Source organism: Lissotriton helveticus, chromosome 6 (genome assembly GCF_964261635.1).
Source record: "Lissotriton helveticus chromosome 6, aLisHel1.1, whole genome shotgun sequence".
NCBI classification, from domain to species: Eukaryota; Metazoa; Chordata; class Amphibia; order Caudata; family Salamandridae; genus Lissotriton; species Lissotriton helveticus.
In genome coordinates, this window is record NC_136067.1 from 1,910,069,916 (window position 1) to 1,910,090,841 (window position 20,926).

Sequence of the window (20,926 nt, forward strand, 5' to 3'; positions counted from 1 at the left end):
ATTTTCAAAAAGCAAAGACTCTTCTTCTATAGTCACGCTCCAAATCAGACTTTCTATTCAGCCCTTTCTCTGAGCTATGTGTACTGTTGCTGTACAAGGTGTTATGCCATTTGTAGTCCAATACTGGGCTTTGAAAATTCATCTCTGGGTTTTGCTGTGAAAAATCAGCAGACCTCATTCTTTTCTATGCATACATAACCTACACGGAAAAGGCTACAAACAATGGGCAGTCCTCTTGAGGCAGCACCAGATCTGTATCCCCAATACTGCAGCCCAGCCCTACCTCAAACATAGGTGAACAGCTAAAGAAGTGGCAGCCACTACAACTCACCTCACCTCTTTACCCATGCCTTTAGTGTGCTACATATAGCTGCAGATGGCAGCAGCAGATATTTCTCCATCCCCATAGAAGACCTCAAACCGGGTTCGAATTCTGTTTGCAAAATCTCAAGCTAGTCCATTCTTTAGCCACAGCCTTGTATCATTTGGGTGTCCACCTCCAGATGCTGTGCACAGGGGTAGCTGCAACCCGGAAGTGAACCATGGCTATAGTCAGTTTCACATGGGATTGTACTGGGGAGTAAATTACTGCAATTGAATATCATAATTCATGTAGTTAATTAGTAGAATTAATTCAAAGACTCAAGCACATTGTTGTACAATGTTTTCCCAACATCTTTAAACATGCCCACACCTATACTCTAAAATGTGGATGTGAAACACTGTGTCAAATGTTGCAAAAAATAACCACTCTAACAGGGCAATGAAGGCAATGAATGACCTGCTTGGGGCCTGAGGGGGCTATAGAGGTGGGCTGCTAGGTCATCTGTTAAATTGTTGCAGTTTCACACTGCATGTGCTTATGTTGTATCCAGTCCAACCACAGGCAGCTTCCTTTTAAAGACGCCAAATAGAAAACAACAACATCTACTTTCTGTCACTGTCTTGACAACCACAGGGAGCAAGGGGTCTCAAGGGTACTGCCAGGAGCAGCAAGGAACAAGCTGGGGTCACAGGTGCGACCCCTGGTGACCCCTAAATTACATCCTTGGTCACAACTTTTTCTGTGCACCAGTGGCAATTAGTTGAGCAAATATTTTGTGAATCCAGGTGTTTTCAAATGTAAGGCAATACATTTTAAAATGTTCCTTGTTCCCACAGAAACCATTGAGAGCTCAGGGATGGTGGAAACAGCAATGCAAGCAGTTTTAACTATGTCTTCTACAGCACCTCAAGTCTACTTTAATTTTGTTACCCTGATTTGCATATTTAATGTATACTAAACAATTTCCCTATCAATATGCATCCAGTATTGGCTATTATTTGAATTGAATATGCACAGGTATAATTTTCTTATTTTTGTTATTTCACTCAATTTATAAAATTTATACCTGAAAAGATATAATTGGTTAAGCAGAAATGTGTTTTTTAAAGCAATACCAACTTCAAACATTGCTGTATTTTGTATTCATATAATTACGGGATACTGTCCTTTTGTGCATGATTTTTGTAAATTACTTCTAATGTAAAGATCCCTAATAAATATACCTGCCATGTAGCTGTGTTATTCCTACCTGTTCTTAGTTGATTGTGACAGGAAGAAGTCAACACAACAGGCAAATAACCCTTAAATTAATGCATAAGTAGACATGTCTGAGCCGGTAATCTGGCACCCTTTTGCTATTAGGAAATATTAATTACTATGATACTGATTTTTTTAAGATAAATGCAGATACTTTTGTGAATTAAAAGTTCTACCAGAATGCCTTGCTCCAACACATCACCGAGTTAGTAATATTTCTGTGGCAGTAGAAGCCTAATTTATGATCTCATTTAGTCAGCTCATTTTGAGTCATTTGAGAACATATGTCTTAAATGATCTAGGAGCATATGTTTAGCAATAGAAATGCACCTTCATTGAAAAGGTGATATCTCAGTTAATTTACTAAGAGTTGCCTTCTGGCTGTTACCTGTAGTTGGAATGGGTTGCTCTGGGGTTCTTCATAGTATGTATGTGTGTTTCTTCAGTTGTGTACTGCAGTTTGTTCTGTGGGCTTCTTGACTGCCTGAGGTGTGTCTTCAAGCAGGTTTGATCCGTTCCCGAGTCCGCGGTGCAGACGTGTCCCAGGCGGGGGTGCTGACCTTTCTAGACAGCCATTGCGAGGTGAACAAGGACTGGCTTCTTCCTCTGCTGCAAAGGATAAAAGAGGTATGTTCTCAAGGAGGTTTGGGTGAATAAAATGGAAGAGTGCAAGAAGGGCTCATGAAGAACCCAACCAGTCATAACAATTGCAGAACCTAAAATCAGGTAGTTTGCGCAAAACTGTTACGGGATCCCACTATAATCAGGATTTACTAAGCCCCAAGTGTCACAAGTGAGGTTGTTTACTTCTGGCATCCTGGGGTCTCAAGACACACAACAGAGATCTGGTGCACCATTTTTGGCACTTGAACCTCAGGATGGTGAGGCAGAGCAATTCAAGGCTTACCCAAGGTGCTGTGGGCTAGATACTTTGAACTCAGCCTCGCAAACTAATACTACTCTTTAAGCCAATTTGCAGCCAGTGCTTTCACTTTGAAAAGTACTTTAATACATAGATACAGCTAAATACTGTGGTTTAAAATTACAAATATATATATAAACAATCCTGACCTGTAGCGTTAGTCATGCTCACCATGACATTGCATCTTAGGCCTGATGTATTTGACATAGGCTTTTCATAATAATGGGGTTTACAGGATTTATAAAAAAAAAAATCAGAATTTCTCAATTAGGCCTACAAGTTTGGACACACGTTTTCCAAATAAAACAATTATGTCTTCAAAATTTGACATTGACTTTCCAGAATGTAATAATCAGGCTCACTGCTTTTGTCAAAAATGTTTCATGTCAAAAATGTAAGGCCTACTGTTCACAATACAACTATGTCTTCCTATTACATTTGACCCACTCATTAAATTATTATTCAAATCGGAATGAAAAATGCTACTCAACCATTTCTCCTTGGTGTTGCTTGTTAGGAGCGTGCGTACTCATAGAACCAATTTTGCCAAATCACATGAAATGCTTCCACTTTAGATGTGAGGATGCATTTTGCACCAGAAAAAGCAGAGCGAAGAAACGAAAATACCAAAAGCTATAGCTGCTCGCACTCTCTCATGTACGTTGTTCCTGTGTGTTTGCTGGACATTTTTACCACAAACTGCTCGGAATTACGTGATTTTATGACATATCCTTTCGGGAATTTCATGTAAAAGTAATGCAAAATTACCGAAATTACACTAATTACGCCTGGGTAATGCAAATTTTATCCCAGGCCAAGGACTCACAAGCACAGAGGTCCGTGATCCTGACCTCATTATTGTGCCGGCACCTGCCACTCTTCTGCACTAGCAGTCTCACAGTTCCCAAGGACTTAACACTTATTTAATGCAATGAGGTAAACCCATGTTATCCAATGGAAGAGTTAGGCCTCACTGTGGTAAAAATTAATTTGTGAGTATTTCACTATCAGGACATGTAAGACTTAAATGTACATGTCCAACCTTTAAATTACAATGCACCCTGCCCTGTGGTCTATGTAGGGCCTACTTAGGGGTGACGTATAAGTAATATAAGAGGAGTTTAAGGCCTGGGAAGGAGGTCATTTTGCTAAGTTGAATTGGTAGTTTAATAATACATACAGGCTGCAATGAGTGGGTGTCATAATAAGTGCTGCAGGCCCACTACTAGCATGTAATTCAATGCCCTGGTATAAGGTATACCCCTTTTCTAGAGACTTATAAGTAAATCAAATGTGCCATCAGGTGTAAGCCAATTTTACCAGGAGGATAACTATCCTAAGGCTGACAGCCTAACACCTTGCAATTGAGGTGGGAGATCATGCTGATGGTGTTGGTCTGGGACAGAAAATAACAACAGGAGGAATCTTGTTATCCCCGTTGAGACCCGGGTAATGTGGTAACAAACAACATCATTTCAACATGTAATATTTTCAGGACAATATAAACAAATATAAATGAATACATAAAGAAGGCAAAAAAGGAGAAAGACACCAAAATTGAATATCACGACCTGTATTAGATGTTGTAGTGGAAAAACATGAATTTTAGACAGCAACACTGTTTCTTCAAAGGTGTAATCACACAGGTGCACACATGGTGCTCATGAAAAGGTGAGCAACATAGTGAGGCACGATTTATAGTGACCGTGCAAAAGGCGTGATTTAAAATGGTACATAATATGAACACTGGGGTCAAAATCAATTTGAAACATGTTGTGAACCAAGGATGCCATAGGAATGCTGGGCTTTGTCAACGGTGTTTCAACCTAGGTGAATTCAGGTCATCATCAGGACGAGAGAACGCAACTTATTTGGAGACAGCCGTGAGAAGGAAAAAGGAGAAGCAAATCAGGATGGTGTTGGTCTGGCATGCAGGCATCATTAGTATGGAAGGGGAAATAACACTTCCACAAGAAGGATTCACCTGCTATTTTCCTCAGCTGTATATCAAGACTCTTTCCCGAGAGACCACAGAATCACCCTTCTTACTTTCCACCATCCAGTTAGTAATGGCAAGTAATGAAACCTGTATGCAGGATTAAAAGCATTAGACAGTGATATTGTACAGTCATAGCCTGTGGTAATGAGGACTATAGCTTCTGCTTACCTCTGTTGGTGCCCCATTATCCTGCCCACAGCTGAAGTGTTTCTGACGATCAACCCTTGCAGCAGTCACAGTCTATTTGCTGCACCTCCTTAGCTCCAAAACTGTACCTCAGTGACAATGTGGCTGGGTCAAGAAAAGTTAGTGTTTTCCTTTTTTGTACACTGCCACATTGGCTATGGAGGTTTGATGGTAAAATGGAATAGGATATTACACTCCCTGACCACTGACCAAAAAATAAATCTTGAACATGCATGTCTGTAAACAAGGTTTTAGTCATAGATCTATGCATGCATATTATGGCCGGTGCCTGCATTCTACCTAAAAGATTATCTGGGGATATGAAGACATCCGATACCATACACAGGCCCTAATTACGATGAGACTTGGAATATCTCCGATCTGCATTCTGATGCTTTCTGAGTCTCATCGTTGGTTTCACTTTCGACCACCGCATTACCATGCAGGTGTTCCGAAGTGAAACTGGCTGGTCATTCCAGCTGGATTCCGACAGGCTCAGTCAGAAGCCTTCACGTAATCCCTATGGATGTCTTTTCCGCCGTAGGGATAATGATGTTGGTTTCCGACAGGCTTTCCATGTCGGGCTTTCCAACATGGAAAGCTTGCTAGAAAGCCACATTGTGGGCCCCTAGCAGAGCCCACTACACCCTATTAGCTCTGGTTGGGGGCTGAGGGGGCACCTATGGTGTTCTCCTGTTAATCCCTGCACCATGTGGCAGGCACCCTTACGTGCCTGCCATGCAGGGCAGGGATGAATAGATTCTCCCACATCTCTATGGGAGCTTGTGCTACGGCCAGTTTACGGCTGCAGCACAAGCTCCAATAGAGAAATGGAAGTATGTGACCGCTTCTTGTGTGGTGGCATTTTAATGCTGCAGTTGGGGCAGACAGGAGGTCAGTCAGTCCCTATTCCGCAACGGTGTCGAGCGGACTCGTAATTAGGCCTATAATGTGCAAAAATACTTACAAATGAATTAAAATAATGCATATGTTTTCCAGTCCAGTCAGGAGTAATAATAAGCGAGGCAAATAAAGTTGTCATTAAAATAGGCATTTGTATAAATAGACTTATTTAAAAACATGTTCCTTTTAGAAGACATCAATCAGTAACAGTTCCTTGAAAATAATAAAGCAATATCGGAATAAAGTTAAATGAGCTATAGTACTGGCTAAAGCATGACACTTAAAAAGATAGCAAAATCAAGTGTACGAAATTGGGTTATTTGTTCAGGGGGGTGAAAGCCCCACTAAAGCAACAACCCCAACCCTTGTCAGGGTGAACCAGAAAAAGTTATAAAATTAACCTGTGCTTAACCCTGGTATCTAGGCACAAAAGCAGTCAGACTTAACATTAGAGGCAATGTGTAATGTATATATGCAACATACAAACAGTAATAAAGTTAAAGCACAACACAAAAAAAACTAATACAATTTAGAAAATGAGAGTACATTTCAATAAATAAAATGCGACCAGAACTAAAGAAAATCCAGTCGGTAGAACGGTAGATATCGAATTTCAACATTTAAAAAGCACTTATTGCCAATTAAGGATATCTGGTTATGCTGGGTAAGAGCAAAGGCACAAGTTCAGGCCAAAAGCAATGGAACATAGGCTGGGCATAGGAACGGGTTTAGCCCGCTGAGAGTTGTACCGTGTGTGCTTTGTGCAAGGTCTGCGCTGCATTGCTCTTTAATTTTTTTTATTGATTTATGTTAGGAACAAAGGCAAAACAAAATTAAGGTGGGGAACATCCCCATACAGGTACATACAAGAATCACCAACTGAGTGTACATTTTCGTCGATCAGATCATGTTATACATTATAAGCCGTCAAACTTAAGATGGATCACTTGGCTAACAAAACCTACATAACAATACAGGTATTACTGCACTGGCCTCAAACATCTAACCATGCCTCAGCATCTGGGTAAAACAGAAAGGTGCCCTGCCATCAGTTCTTCTGTAGGAAAAAATGTAGGGATTACCCAGGTGCAATCTAATACTGCTATCCCCTATAAGTAGTGTATAACAGTTTTGTATCTCTTCATCTCGGTGTATCTCACATAGCTCCGAAATAAACCCCAGAATCCTTTGCAATGGCTTTCGGGTAGGAGCAGCTCACTGTAGAGGTCAGATTGCGTGTTGCAAAAGATCATAATCCTTGTTCATTCTGCTGTTGTAGGTGCCGGGCCCCTGGCCCATCTCATCACTTTTTGGCGCTTCACTACCAGTAAGCCTATATCTACCAGGTGTTGCACTTCCTTTCTCAAATGCCTAGAATACCCCAGAAGTGCCAACAACGGATCCGGGGTGAGTGAGAACCCCACTATGTCCCTAAATTTTTAAAATATTGTCATCCAGAATCCAGCTATTGTTGGGCATACCCAGGCGAGATGTAATAACCAAGCTGGATTAGGGCGGCACCTCTCAAATTCATCAGATTCCTGTAGACCGTATCTATGGAGTCTCTTCGGGGTGTAATATGTTCGATTTAAAAAATTGAACTTTATAAGCCGGTGTCTGCCATTTAAGGAGATGCGCTATGTGGATTCACAACAGTAACGCCATGTGATGTCATCAAGTCACACCTAGGTCATTCTGGCACTCCAGTCTCATCTTGGTATATTTGTATTCACGTTCCTCTTGTATTTAACCATACATTACGGTCGGTCATTTATTACGAAATTTAGCTTGCAGTATAAACGATAAGCGGGCAAACTCTGGGGGCTCCAACCCATCGTCTTCCAGTAATTCATGGAGAGCATGCGCTACCCTATAGACGTGGAATCGAGCTAGTGGGGTAGCATTATGACCCTCTGCTTCTATCTCAGCCCATTTACGTGTCACGCCATCTTAAAACAAATCACCTATTTTAGTAATCCTTAGCATCGCCAATACAGCCACTACTTCCTTTCCCAAGCAAATTGGTAACCAATGACACCACTCCAGCGGTGTCTGCGGGGAGTACAAAACTGTGCTCGCCTACCTCTTCAGTAGATTGTGCCAAGTGTGTCTTGTGGCATTATTAGAGTCCAGTATCCCCGTCCTCCGGGACGGAGCATTGAACAATAACCATGGGAGGGGGGCAGGGCTAGATGCTACTTTTTCAATTTGTAGGTGTGGGAGGGTATCCTCTTGGTGTATCCAGTGGTAGGCATGAGTGCATTGCACCACTCTCTAAAAAAGCTCTAAGTCTGGAGCTGCTAGCACCCCCATGGAATCATGGAGAGTGAGAACATTCCACTGAGCATGTGGTTGCTTACCAGCCCATACCAACTTAACCAATAGTGATTTAACTGTCTTAAAGAAATGTGAGGGAAGGACCATAGGTATTTTGAGAAACAAGAATAAAAATCTGGGTAGGACCACCATTGTTATCAGGGAGATATGACCCAGGGGTGACAAAGGCAAGCAAATCCATTTCTCCACCTCATCTTCCAATTTTGCAATTGCCTTCCCGTAGTTGTCTGTGAAAACCGTTTCAGAGGATGTATGCACCTGTATCCCAAGATATTGTTCTGAGTCTGAAATCCAAGTGAGAACAAATTCTAGTTCAATTGCCGGGGTCAGTGGGAAAATGGTAGATTTGGCCCAATTTATCTTAAGACCTGAAAATTCCCTGAAGCGCAATACCTCCCTCGGCACTGGAGACAGATTTATTTTGGGATCTCTGATATATAAGAGTGTTTTGTCTACATATGTGGAAACAATCAACTTATATCCCAGGAACCTAATCCCTCTATGCCCGTGGTACTCCCTAAGGGTACCAGCCAAGGGTTCAGCAACAAAGGCGTATAGGAGTCGGGATAAATGGCAACCCTGTAGAGTGCCCCTAGAAATGTTAATTGGGGCTTTCACCTGATCTCCTACCCTGATTCTGGCTTTGGGTTCATGATACAATACCGCCACCGATTCTGAGAATGTACACCCTAATCCCATCCTCCTCAACACCTCTGCCATTAAGGGCCATTTGGCAGAGTCAAAGGCATCTGCGTCCAGGAGGACTGCTGCTGCCTTAACCTCAGGTTTCGTGTGTTGGATCGCACTGAATACTGTGCGTAAGTTGAGGGTTAGAGTGCGTTCCAGAACAAATCCAGCTTGTTCAGGGCCCACAAGTGGCAGGATCAGTGGGGATAAATGATTAGCCAACACTTTGGCGAATAGTTTGGTGTCAGAGTTGAGGAGCTAGAGGGGTCGGTACGAAGATCATTAGTTTGCAGGTTTGCCCGGTTTCAGGAGGGTTGCTATTATTGCTTCATGCTTAGAGGAGGGCTTATCTCCGCACTCTCCCATTTAGTCTGCGCAGCATTGCTTTGTGTCACTTTGTATCACTTAGTTCTATTTCCATTTAGTCGTAAAGCTTTCCAGCGAGGTTTCACATTGCTCAGTGTCGGTTCCGATGAAGCTTTCAGCTGTGCGGAGAGGCTTTGAGGGGCTTTGTTACACTCAGTGTTGGTTCCGTGGAAGCTATCAACTATGCAGCAAGGCTTTGTATTGCTCACCGTCAGCAGTTTGGGGAGCCTTCTCGTTGGTACACTCTGGAGTTGATTGAACCTCCAGTTAAGCAAGAAGGAGAGCTTTCAAATGCCTGCTAAGGTTCTACAACTTGAAGAGGCACCTCTTGGGGATCAGGGACTCACTCCAGCAGAGGTCAGGCAGGTCTAGTGGGGTACGTCAGCTGGGCAGTTGCAGAGAGACCTCTGGAGCTTGTGTTCCTGTAGCTCAGACAGGGAGTCTGCCAACTGACCCTTGGAGTCACTCAGATTAGCTTGGAATCAAGAAAGCAGGTCCAGTCTTCCTTTCCATGGAGGAAGGCATTGCTCATGCAGCAGGGCATTCCTCAGATAGCAACAGGGTAGTCCTTCTTTGGCTCTTCAAGTCAAATCCGGGTCTCCGGCAGACCCGCTTAAGCCAGTAATGTTTAGAGACTTGACACTCTCTAACCCAGTTCGCGACCTGATTAACATCTCGCTTACGTCTGGCCGGGTGCCTCCGAAGTGGAAGCAGGCAGTAGTAATGCCCATTTTGAAGAAGCCATCTCTCGACCCTAGTAAATCGGAGAATTATCGACCGATTTTGCTTCTCCCGTGGCCAGCTAAAGTCGCGGAGGTGCATGTTAACACCGCCCTCTCTGACCATCTATCGCGTACTAACGTTCTGGATGTCACACAGAACGGTTTTCGAGCTGGCCACAGCACGGAGACAGCACTCCTATTTATGGTTGAGCATCTGCGGGCAGTGCTTGATGCAGGTCAAACGGCGGCGCTTATTCTGTTAGATCTGAGCGCCGCCTTTGACACTGTCTCGCACGCGATCCTCCTGCAGCGCCTCGAGGAGGCAGGCGTGACTGGCATCGCACTCCAGTGGTTCCGATCGTTTCTAGCGGATCGTTCTTTCTGTGTGGCTGCCCTGCCCTACCAGTCCAAATTCCACCCTCTGATGCTTGGGGTCCCTCGCTGAGTCCCACATTGTTTAATCTGTACGTGAGGCCGCTGGCTGAGGTCGTAAAGCTCTGCGGTATGACCATGGTGTCATACGCAGATGATACTCAGCTAGCGGTCACGATCAGCGGGGACTCCGGGGCGGAAGCCCCAAGATTCAGGGACGAACTTAGGGCGGTGGCTAGTTGGATGACGTCCAACTGTCTCCATCTGAATGCCAAAAAAACAGAGATTATGGTCTTTGGCAAACAGACGGAACTCTGGGGCGATGCTTGGTGGCCTCCTGAGTTGGGCCCCACCCCCACTCCGGTTTCGGAGATTAAAAATCTGGGGGTGTGGTTGGACCCTACACTCAGTTTTGTTTGCCACACTAAAAGGATGGCGGACTGCTGCTTTGGCATTCTGCGTAATTTGAGACCTGCACTCAATTTTTTATTTTTTTTTAATTTTATTGAAACCAAACAGACATACAACAAACAAAAAACTTCACAAGGCAATACACTTGAAGACAACATCGCGGATCCGTGAGTCGAGCTCCAGAGCGGAACATAATCAATACAGTCGGGCACAGCAGGGGTAGGGGCAGGCAAGGAGACATGCGACAAACCTAGCAACAATGGTAAGTGAACGCCAATTAAGGGGACAGTGACTCATCAACAGACAGGTCATGGGGGGAGCACATATGTCACCCCTATACGCATTCCATTGGGACCATATACGACCCCACTTCTTGGGTCACCCACGGGAAAGAAATACCGTCTTCTCTCGAAACATACACCAGTCCATGTTGTCTTCCCAGGCGGATATGGTAGGTGGTCTATTGGAGCCCCAAAGCTGAGCGATATCCCTCTTAGCGACCATGTTACCAAGGGTCGCCCAGATGGTCTGCGAAGAGTTGTAGTCGTTAGGCTCCCACACGTTGAGCAAACAGCGCCTGGCTTCAGGCAGCAGGGACACACCCGTAACACATTCCATAACAGCATGCACACCAGACCAGAATCGCGCCACCTCCGGGCATTCCCACAATATATGGAGAAAGGTGCCAGACATACCACAGCCACGCTTGCATAACCCATCCACGGAAAAGCCCATACGAACCAAGCAAGGCCCAGTGACATACACTCTGTGGAGTATTTTCAATTGAACAAAGCGTAGGCGGGCAGGAATGGCGACCTCCTTGGGAGAAGACAAGGCAGACTGCCAATCCTCGTCGTCAAGTTCCAGGCCGTCAGAGCACCACGCCTCTCTAAGGCGAATCAGTAAATCCGCCCTGTTGTTAATAAGCTTCTTATAAATCAGGGAGATCGTACTGTCCGGCACAGGACCATCGAGAATGCGATCTTCCAAGGGGGAGGATTCAGGGACGTCAGTGCCAACAGGAAACACAGACAACAATGCATGACGGACCTGGGCATACCGAAAGAATTCCGTGGCATTCAGTTCGTATTCCTGACGCACCACTTCGAAAGACTTAACGGACCCCTTCGACCACAAGTCACACAATCAATCAATCAATCAAGACATTTATATAGCGCACTACTCACCCGTAGGGTCTCAAGGCACTAGGGGGGGGGGTGCCGTTACTGCTCGAACAGCCAGGTCTTGAGCTTCTTCCTGAAGGCGAGGTGGTCTTGGGTCAGGCGCAGGTCGGTCGGGAGGGAGTTCCAGGTCTTGGCGGCCAGGTAGGAGAAGGCCCTTCCTCCTGTTGTCGCTCTTCGGATGCGTGGGACATCGGCGAGGGCGTGGCTGGTTGATCTGAGGTGGCGCTTGGGAGCGTAGAAGTTGATTCGGTTGTTGAGGTAGCTCGGGCCTTGGTCGTGTAGGGCTTTGTGTGCGTGGGTGAGGAGCCGGAAGGTGATTCTTTTCTTGACGGGGAGCCAGTGTAGATCCCTCAGATGTCCGGAGATGTGGCTGTTTCGTGGGAGGTCGAGGATGAGTCTGGCTGAGGCGTTCTGGATCCGCTGGAGTCTCTTCTGGAGCTTGGCGGTGGTTCCGGCGTAGAGGGCGTTGCCGTAGTCCAGTCGGCTGGTGACGAGGGCCTGGGTGACGGTCTTCCTGGTCTCGGTGGGGATCCACCAGAAGATCTTCCGTAGCATGCGTAGGATGTTGAAGCATGATGAGGAGACGGCGTTGACTTGTCTGGTCATGGAGAGGGAGGAGTCCAGGATGAAGCCCAGGTTGCGTGATGCCAATCATGTCCCATTTGTCAAAGCCTCTCGTCCGCCACAGAGAACCCAGGCATTCCGAGTCATACAGAGGGGTGGCCAAGGTGAGTCTACCATGCCAACCCAAAGCAGCAGTCGCATTATGCCACACACTCACAGCAATCTTGGTGGGACCGGTCAGTGCTCCGCGGCGTCCTCCCGAGTAAAGTGCTCTACTAAAGGACCCTCCTGGAAGGATAAACTTATCCATAGCAAACGCCGGCGCAGGTCCCGTGGTGTATGTCGCGTGATTAATCGCGCTGAGCTGAGATGCCCAGTAATACCTCCTGATGTCAGGGAGGGCAATACCGCCGTCGTACCAAGGGAGCGTAAGCTTTGAAAGAGCAATGCACGCACGCCCGTCCCAGATAAGACGCCTCTGAAGATGCTCCACTTCACGGAAGTAACTGGGCGCAATCGGGTCAAAGGAGTTTTGCAGTGCGTACAGGAAACGGGGCAAGGACATCATCTTAAAAAGAGCCGCTCGACCAAGGGGCGAGAGCGGTAACTTACGCCAGCGAGCCACATCAAGCCGAAGCCGCTGCAGGGGGGGCAATAGATTAAGTTCATAGCGAGTGGCGGAGTCCAATGAGACATAGATCCCCAAGTACTTAAAACCGGTCTGTGCCACCAGGATTGGAAATCTACGTGGCAACGGAGGGAGCACTCCCGCCAAAACGAAGACGCAGGATTTAGCCCAATTGATGACAAGACCGGAGTTCTTGCCAAAGGAAGCAAGGACATCAAAAAGCACATTGAGGGATTTTTGAGGCGAGGTGAGATAGAGGAGAATATCGTCTGCGTACAGCGAAACGCGATCTTCAAAGCCGGGGGACCATCGAATGCCCCGCATAGACGGTTCCCAACGGAGCCACCCCGCCAACGGTTCGAGGGCAAGAGCAAAGAGTAAAGGGGACAATGGACAGCCCTGTCTGGTGCCCCGTCTGAGTTCAAAGACACAAGAAACCCGTCCATTGACCACAACCTGGGCCAGGGGGCTTTCATAAAGAAGTTTCACCCATGCTATGTAGCCCGGCCCGAAGCCAAATTTCGAGAGGGCAGCCCACAGGTAGGGCCATTCAATCGTATCGAAGGCCATGGTAGCGTCGAGTGAAACCAAAATGGCCGGCTCCGTGAGCGTCACAGCTCTCGCGAGAACTCCGTGGAGTCTGCGCAGATTCAAAGCGGTGTTGCGGTGCGGGATAAAGCCGGATTGATCCGGATGGACCAGGTCCCCGATCACCGCAACCAATCGATTAGCCAAGACTTTCGCCAAGATCTTAGGCTCAGCATTAAGCAAGGAAATAGGCCTGTAGGAGGCGCAACGATCACGAGGTTTACCGTCCTTAGGGATAACAACGATAGTAGCAAGGCGTTGGTCAATGGGGAGGGAGCCGGATTCCAGAGCCTCAAGAAACATGTTTCTAAGATGAGGCGCCATTTTGTCAGGTTGTAACTTGTAAAGCTCGATAGGCAAACCATTGGGGCCCAACGCTTTACCGGTACGGAGGGATCGAATCGCAGTTGCGATTTCATCCACCGATGGCGGGGCATCAAAAAGGTCTCTGTCTGCGTCAGAGATACAGGGTAAAGCAATGTCCCCTAACAGTGAACGAGAGTCCTCCTCGTCTCGATCACAGACCGAGGTATACACAGTCTCAAAGTGATCCGCGAAACACTGAACGATCCCAGCGGGGTCCGTAATGCACACACCATCCAGTCGCTCAACCACCGGGACCACACGGTCCACTCTCTCCTTTCTATCCAGCCATGCCAACAATTTACCTGCTTTGTCACCCACATCATACAATCGTCCCTGCTGCTCCCTATTCATCATCTTCGCTGCGTCCGTAACAAGGGCCTTGTAGTCCACCTGCCTCAAAGCTAGAGTATGCAGCTTGGAACTAGTTACACCAAGACGGAGGTCATCCTCCAGAGCAGCTATTTCAGACTCCATCTGAACAACCTCCTCAGTAGCGGCTCGTTTCGCAGTCGCTATTAACGATAGAGACTGCCCACGCACAACAGTTTTGAACGCTTCCCACAATGAAACAGCAGAGGTGACAGAACCCACATTTTCAGCAAAATAATTCTCAATCGTTTTGACAAGGCCGGAGCGGGTCAGGGGATTATGGAAATGCCACGGATTAATCGGAGCAACTCTACCCTCGACACCCACACCAACCTCAAAACTGAGCCATAGGGGGGAGTGATCTGAAATTCCCCTAGGGAGCTGACGGACTTCCTTAACAGAAGTAGACTGTACCGCTGGTAGGAGAAAGTAGTCCAGTCTAGACAAGCTACCATGGGCCCCAGAGTGAAAGGTGTATTGCAGTTGTGTGGGGTGAAGCAGCCTCCAAGTGTCGACAAACCCAAAAGTGTCAATAAAAGCAGACAACCATTGATGAGCTCTAGGTAAGTCCCTGGGTGGATACCGATCAGAAGTTCCAGAGACAACAGAGTTAAAGTCCCCACCTAGAAGCAAGGGCCCCACGGGAAGGCCCAGGAGGACACCAGACAAGTCGGCAAAGGTCGCCGTCTGTAGGCCCGGGGGGACATAGATCAAGAGAATAGACAAGGTCTTCCCTTCCCATCTGCCCGTGACCACGGCATAGCGCCCCCTGTCATCAAGTATAACCTTGTCAACTGCAAAAGGGAGAGAAGACCGAAGAAGGATGCCCACCCCCCTGGATCCCGAAGTAAACCTGGCGTGGGCCGCTAGGCGGTAACCACGCCGATTAAGAGCCTGACAAGAATTACCTATCAAATGTGTCTCCTGCAACAACACTATGTCAGGGGAATGGCGTCTAAGGAATTTTAATACAATACTCCGCTTTATCCTATCACCCAAACCATTGACGTTCCAGGATAGAAATTTCAACTCACCGCCCCCCATCCCCGATGCATGAAAGGAGCAGAGACCACACAGATCACCACAATTAATACACTGCCTTGTGAAAAAACATAAACACACCAACCCCCCCTCTCCACCCCAAAACCAACCCAGAACTGTCCCCCCACCCTGCACCCCTGCGTTAGACTAAAAAGCCACCCCAACTTGCAGTGTGCCTGTCGCCCCATAGCTAAACTAAACTACGCTAAGAACCCAGGAGGAGGAAGAGTCCCCGAACCACCCCACCAAGCCCCCCCGATCCAGCACAAGGCCTAAAGAGTCCCAAGGCCAAAACTCAGCTGATACATCGGGCAAAAGTCCTGGCGACGGGATCCACAAGCAATGTCCTCATTCGGCCACACCACCTTCAGCGCCACCAGGATGTTCGGTGCGATCATGTCCCTCGGGGAGCGAGTCCATCCAGTCATTAACAGCCTCGGGGCTGTCAAAAAAGAATGTACGATCCCGGTATTAAATCTGCAACCGGGTAGGGAACAATAGGGAATATTTCAGGCCCAAGTCTCGCAATCGCCTCTTGACACCTTGAAATCCAAGCCGCTGTTTCTGGACAAGTGGCGAGTAATCCGGGTAAAAGGAAATAGAGGCGTTCTCGAACTTCACCGGCCCCTTGTCTCGTGACGCCTGCAACACTGCATCCCGGTCTCGGAAGTGGAAGAGCCTGGCAATAATGGGTCGCGGAGGGAGATCCTGCTTGGCCTTTCGGCCGGGAACGCGATGAGCTCGTTCGACCGCAAAAAACTTGGTGAGTCCCACGGGGGACAGATAGTTGGTGACCAAGTCTTCAACCAGGAGATCAGCCCCCTCCGCCTCCAATCCCTCCGGAACACCAATAAGGCGTACGTTGTTGCGGCGGGCCCTATTTTCATAGTCTTCGAGACGACGAGCCAGATGATCATGGGAGGATCGAAAAGTAGTGATCTCAGCCTGGGCGTCCGCGACATCCGTGATCAGACTAGAGGTTTTCAGGCCCAACGATTCCACCCTCTCATTAGTTTTCGAGAGATCCGCTCTAATCAGCGTGATATCGATGGCCACCGTGTCGATCTTGGTAGCCAGAGCCTCGTATTGCTGCCCCATAGAGGCCTGCATGGCAGCGATGGCTCCCATAACGTCCGCCAAGGATGAATTCCGAGGACGTCGGAAGGGGGACCTTAACAATGTCAGAGACATTGCCGGCAGGGCCAGGCGATCCCTTAGTATGAGCATAGTGGTCCATAGTGTTGGACTGTTGCTGGCCACCACGGTGAGGCACCTTAGTCTTCCACCTCTCGAGGGTCGGTCCGGTCGCCATCTTGAAAGTGGGACCCCGGAGGGGTCCCTGCGACCTGGTGAAAATGGCCGGGAACGAACGCCCAAACAGACAGTAAAAGAAAGACCGAACAACGCTCACAAGGGCACACCGGGTTGCGTACAAAGCACCAGGTAGTCCAAGAAAGGGGGCGGTGGACCAAACGGAGACCGCGAAAGACTGTACCCCTGCCAGTGGAGCCGGGAGCAGAATCGAAACTGAAAGTCAGAAGGGGCCGGATCATGCGACCCTCGCTGCCGTTGTTGATCAACTGCTCCACGGCCTGTTGCAGGAACCAAACCCCCGGATCGCCTCGGGGTGGGCCTCAAAATGTAGAAATAGGATAAAAGTAGATCCCGAAGTCCGAATTCGAAGTTTCGAAGTGCCCGATGATCAGCAAGGATAGGGGGTCAAAAGCCCGTCGACGATTTCAGGATGCAGACAGGATAATCGGAGGGGGTGGCACAAGTCCGGGGAGCTCTGTGCTCACGCGACCATCTTGGGTGCCCGCGTAGCTCCTCCTCCCCTGCACTCAAATTTTTTGATGCCGCAACAAGTCAACTTGTGGTTCAGGAGACGGTATTGTCTCGGCTGGACTACGCCAGCTCCCTTTTTATAGGGTTAAACCAGTCCGAGCTTACTCGTCTCCAGCGCGTGCAAAACGCAGCAGCCAGAGCAGTCGTAGGCCTTCCTAGGTTTTGCTCTGTCTCTCACACCCTACGTGCTCTCCACTGGCTGCCTGTTAGGCAGCGGATTCACTTTAAGGTGCTTTGTATGTCCTTTAAGATCCTAAAAGGCCCCTCTGCTCCGATATTGCATAACCTTTTGTGCCCCTATATTCCTGGCCGTCCCCTTCGTTCTTCAGATCGTGAATTAGCAGCAGCTCCACGCTTCAAACTTAGTCGAGCTGGAGGGCGCTCCTTTAGGGTGCGGGCAGCCGCTTTGTGGAACGCACTTTCCTTTGAAATCCGGACCCTTGTCGACTTGCTTTCTTTTCGGAGGGCGGTTAAGACTTTTCTGTTTCCGTAGCTTTTTTAAAACTCAATTTTAAAAAAAATCCATTCTTTAGTTATGTTGTGTGGCTACCTTGTCGGGCGCCGGGACGCTCCTTCGCTGGAGCAGCTGCGCGCATAATAAATGCCATTAACATAACATAACATAACATAATGTCCACAGGCCCAGAAGTGTACTGAAGAGTGGGTCAGGAGGTCCAATTTTAATTACTGGTGCCAGTCTATGGGGGCGACACCCTGTCCTAACCCCACATCTGGTTGTAGAAGACTCTTCCCTTCTCCTGTCAAGGACCCAAGACGTTGGAAGACTAGTGTCAGGTTCCTTTGTGTGTGTTGGACGCAAGCCCATTGAAGTGTAAGTGGTGAAGGGCACAGCTCTGCCCCTGGTTAGTCAAAGAGAGAGACAGGCCTTGCAGCAGTGAAGAACAACTATAGGAGTTTATCATTCTAGGACATGTAAAACTTAAACCCACAAGTCTTAGCTTTTAAATACAATGCACCCCGCCCTATCAGAATGTAGGGCCTACCTTCGGGGTGACTAATAAGTATTATTGGGAAGGTTTAGGCCTGACAAAAAGTTTATTTAGCCAGGTTGAAATGGCAGTTTAAAACTGCTCTCGCTGCAGTCACAGACCTTCGACATGTTTTTAAAGAGTTAGTTTAAGGGGTGGCACAATGTGTGCTGCAAGACCACTAGTAGCATTTAACTTACATGCCATGGATACATTTAGGACCCCTGTACTAGGGACTTAAATGTGCCAATAAAGTGTAAGCCAATGTTACCAAGTTTAAAGGAGTGAGCACAAGCATTTTTGCACTGGTTAGCAGTGGAGACGTGTGCAGAGTCCTAAAGCCAACAAAAACAAATTCAGTAAAACAGGATGAAGAAGGCAAATAATTTGGGGTAGTACCACACCAAGAATGTCAGGCCTCCATAAAGGTACTACTTCAACCTTAGCTCACTTGACTTTAGATCCAACATCTCTTCACTTGTGGAGGGTAAATTTGAGGTATGAACGAGAGACTAAATAAGAATGAGGATAACTGTGAATTGAAATGTTCCTTACATGATTGATTATTTGTGTATGAAGATATTGGTATTTTGTGAAGGCTTAGACCGAGGGCATCAATGGGAGGGCTCTTTTTATGGCTCTGAGTTTTAATGCTACATTGTAATATAGTCCCTATATTTTAGTATATGATAGTGCTTCAGACCTTCTAATGTGTTATTAAAGGTTTTTGTAAAGGTAAATGTGGATACCCATGTGGTTTCATCATTGATTTACTATGCTATACGATAATGGGCATATCAAAACGTCAGTGTGAAAACATATTGAATTCTAGAGGTACATTTCTCCACCCTACCTTTACACAGTTTTCAGCAGGCCCGGTTCTAGAGGGTGGGCCGGGTGGGCCGGGCCCACCCAAACAGGAGCCTTGGCCCACCCAAACAGGAGCCTTGGCCCTCGCAGTGAGGGCTTGAAGGTAGGCACGCAACGGCATTGGCCTCAAAGGGTGTCTGTGTGTGTGTGCGCCCGGGCTGAGACACCTTCCCTGGCGCGCGCACACACAGACAGTTCTTGAGATTATCGCAGCCGCACCCGTGTACTTTACAGGTCGTTAAAAGACCATTGATATGTTAACAAGGCTCTGTTTATTTTTTTCACCCATTCATCTCCACTGGCGAAAGGCGACAACGGTCACCTTTGCCTACTGTTCGGCAGTGTAGATATTTCATTTTCTATGCGGTGCAGGAGAAAAGTTTCTTTAATCCTATTCACCTTTCGTGACCCCTGCAGCTGCATATCAGATCAGGCTGTGACACAAAGTTTGTTTTATGGAGTAGGTAAGAGAATGTGTTACTATTTGTTTAAATCTGCACAGGCCCAGCAGGACACATACTTCGTGGCACAGAAACTACACTTTATTAGATTACTTCATATTTTTTACAGTGGTTATTTTATAGCTGTTTGCTTTTATGTTTTTTACTTTAATTATTTTAATTCATTGTACAGTTATTAAATAAAGTCAGTGTTTGCTTAATTTGAACAATTTTTATCATTATCATGGCTGACGCAGGACAACAATAAGACAATAGAAAATGCCCAGATAATCCTGGTGATTAATGATCCTGCTGGAGAACAATCATTTGTCTGTTAGTCGTTTTTAAATGCAGATGAACTGTATTTTATGTGGAAGCTCAGTGGATTACTGCCTCTGTCACAGAGATCCTTGTGTTACTTGCAGTTCAGAAGTTACAACCCTAACATAAAACAGTGACCAATGAACTGTCACCAAAGAGCTGCATACAAACATGAACGGTAGTTAGAACTTTGCTTTTTTTGTTTTGTGATATAGTTAGAACTTCCTCAGTCTTTCATTATTCTAATGTTGCCAAAATGAGTATTTTTGGGAAGATATACATTTTTATTATCAGTAAAGCTGACCCTCATGAAATACTCTTTAAATCCTATGGTTGTCTTTTCCCAGACCAAACCCTCTTAAAATATACTGCCCACCAGTATGGATGACATGTGATTCCTGCACCTTGTAATCCTCAATGGCTTATGTGACATTCCATGTAGACTGATTTACATACCTGCATGATTGATTGTCTCTGTATAATGTGTGCGTGATGTAAAGTACTGTGACACCCTACACTGATATGAGTAGCGCTATACAACAAATGAAATGCATTTGAGGGAAGGGCTACGGAGAGATAAGTGGCGCTGGAGGAGGGTGGCAGTGAGGGAATCAGAGGAGGAGGTCATGAGGGGGAGGGCCTACAGAGAGATGAGGGGCACTGGAGGAGGGTGGTAGTGAAGGAGTCTGAGGAGGAGGTAATGAGGGGGAGGGGCTACGGAGAGATGAGGGGCTTTGTTGGAGGGTGGCAGTGAGGGAGATTGAGAAGGTGGTCAATGAGGGGGCTTCGGAGAGATGAGGGGCACTGTTGGAAGGTGGTTGTAAAGGTATTTACGGAGAAAGAAGTAAATGGTGTGGCACCAAAAAAGACTTTTGCATCAGCACTAAAGCCAGCCCTGTCATGGCCTTTCTGTTGTTGTTTATTTATTTAGCAGCCGGGTCATAAGGGCTACTGTGGAACATACTTTAAAGTGCGTACTAATTATATTTACTGCTACATTCAATATTTTAAGTTTGAAGTAACCCTGGGCGAAGCACTATGCTACGCTCGCGGAGTTTGCGAAGTTTTCGCAACTTCGCACTACGCGAGCTGCACGTAGCACAGTGCGAACATGCGTAGTGCAGCGTAGCGTAGTGCAGCGGTCACTTTTTGCTTGTTCGCGGTCCTGAACGTCATGTTCGTGACCGCGAGCAAGCAAAATGACATCCTGGCGAGATTCTCAACGCGAGGAGGT

General features: G+C 46.9%; 1 protein-coding gene across 3 annotated transcripts in view; it reads left to right on the top strand.

Annotated features, from left to right (window-relative positions):
* The window catches only part of GALNT14 (polypeptide N-acetylgalactosaminyltransferase 14), a 1,160,089-nt gene that overhangs the window by 891,386 nt on the left and 247,777 nt on the right, over positions 1–20,926 (top strand). For 2 of the 3 annotated variants that reach the window (XM_078649861.1, XM_078649859.1), the window contains exon 6: positions 2,085–2,209. In XM_078649861.1, the coding sequence (XP_078505987.1) occupies positions 2,085–2,209 (125 nt within the window). The remainder of the gene's footprint in view (positions 1–2,084; positions 2,210–20,926) is intronic. The other variant, XM_078649860.1, reaches the window with a different exon arrangement.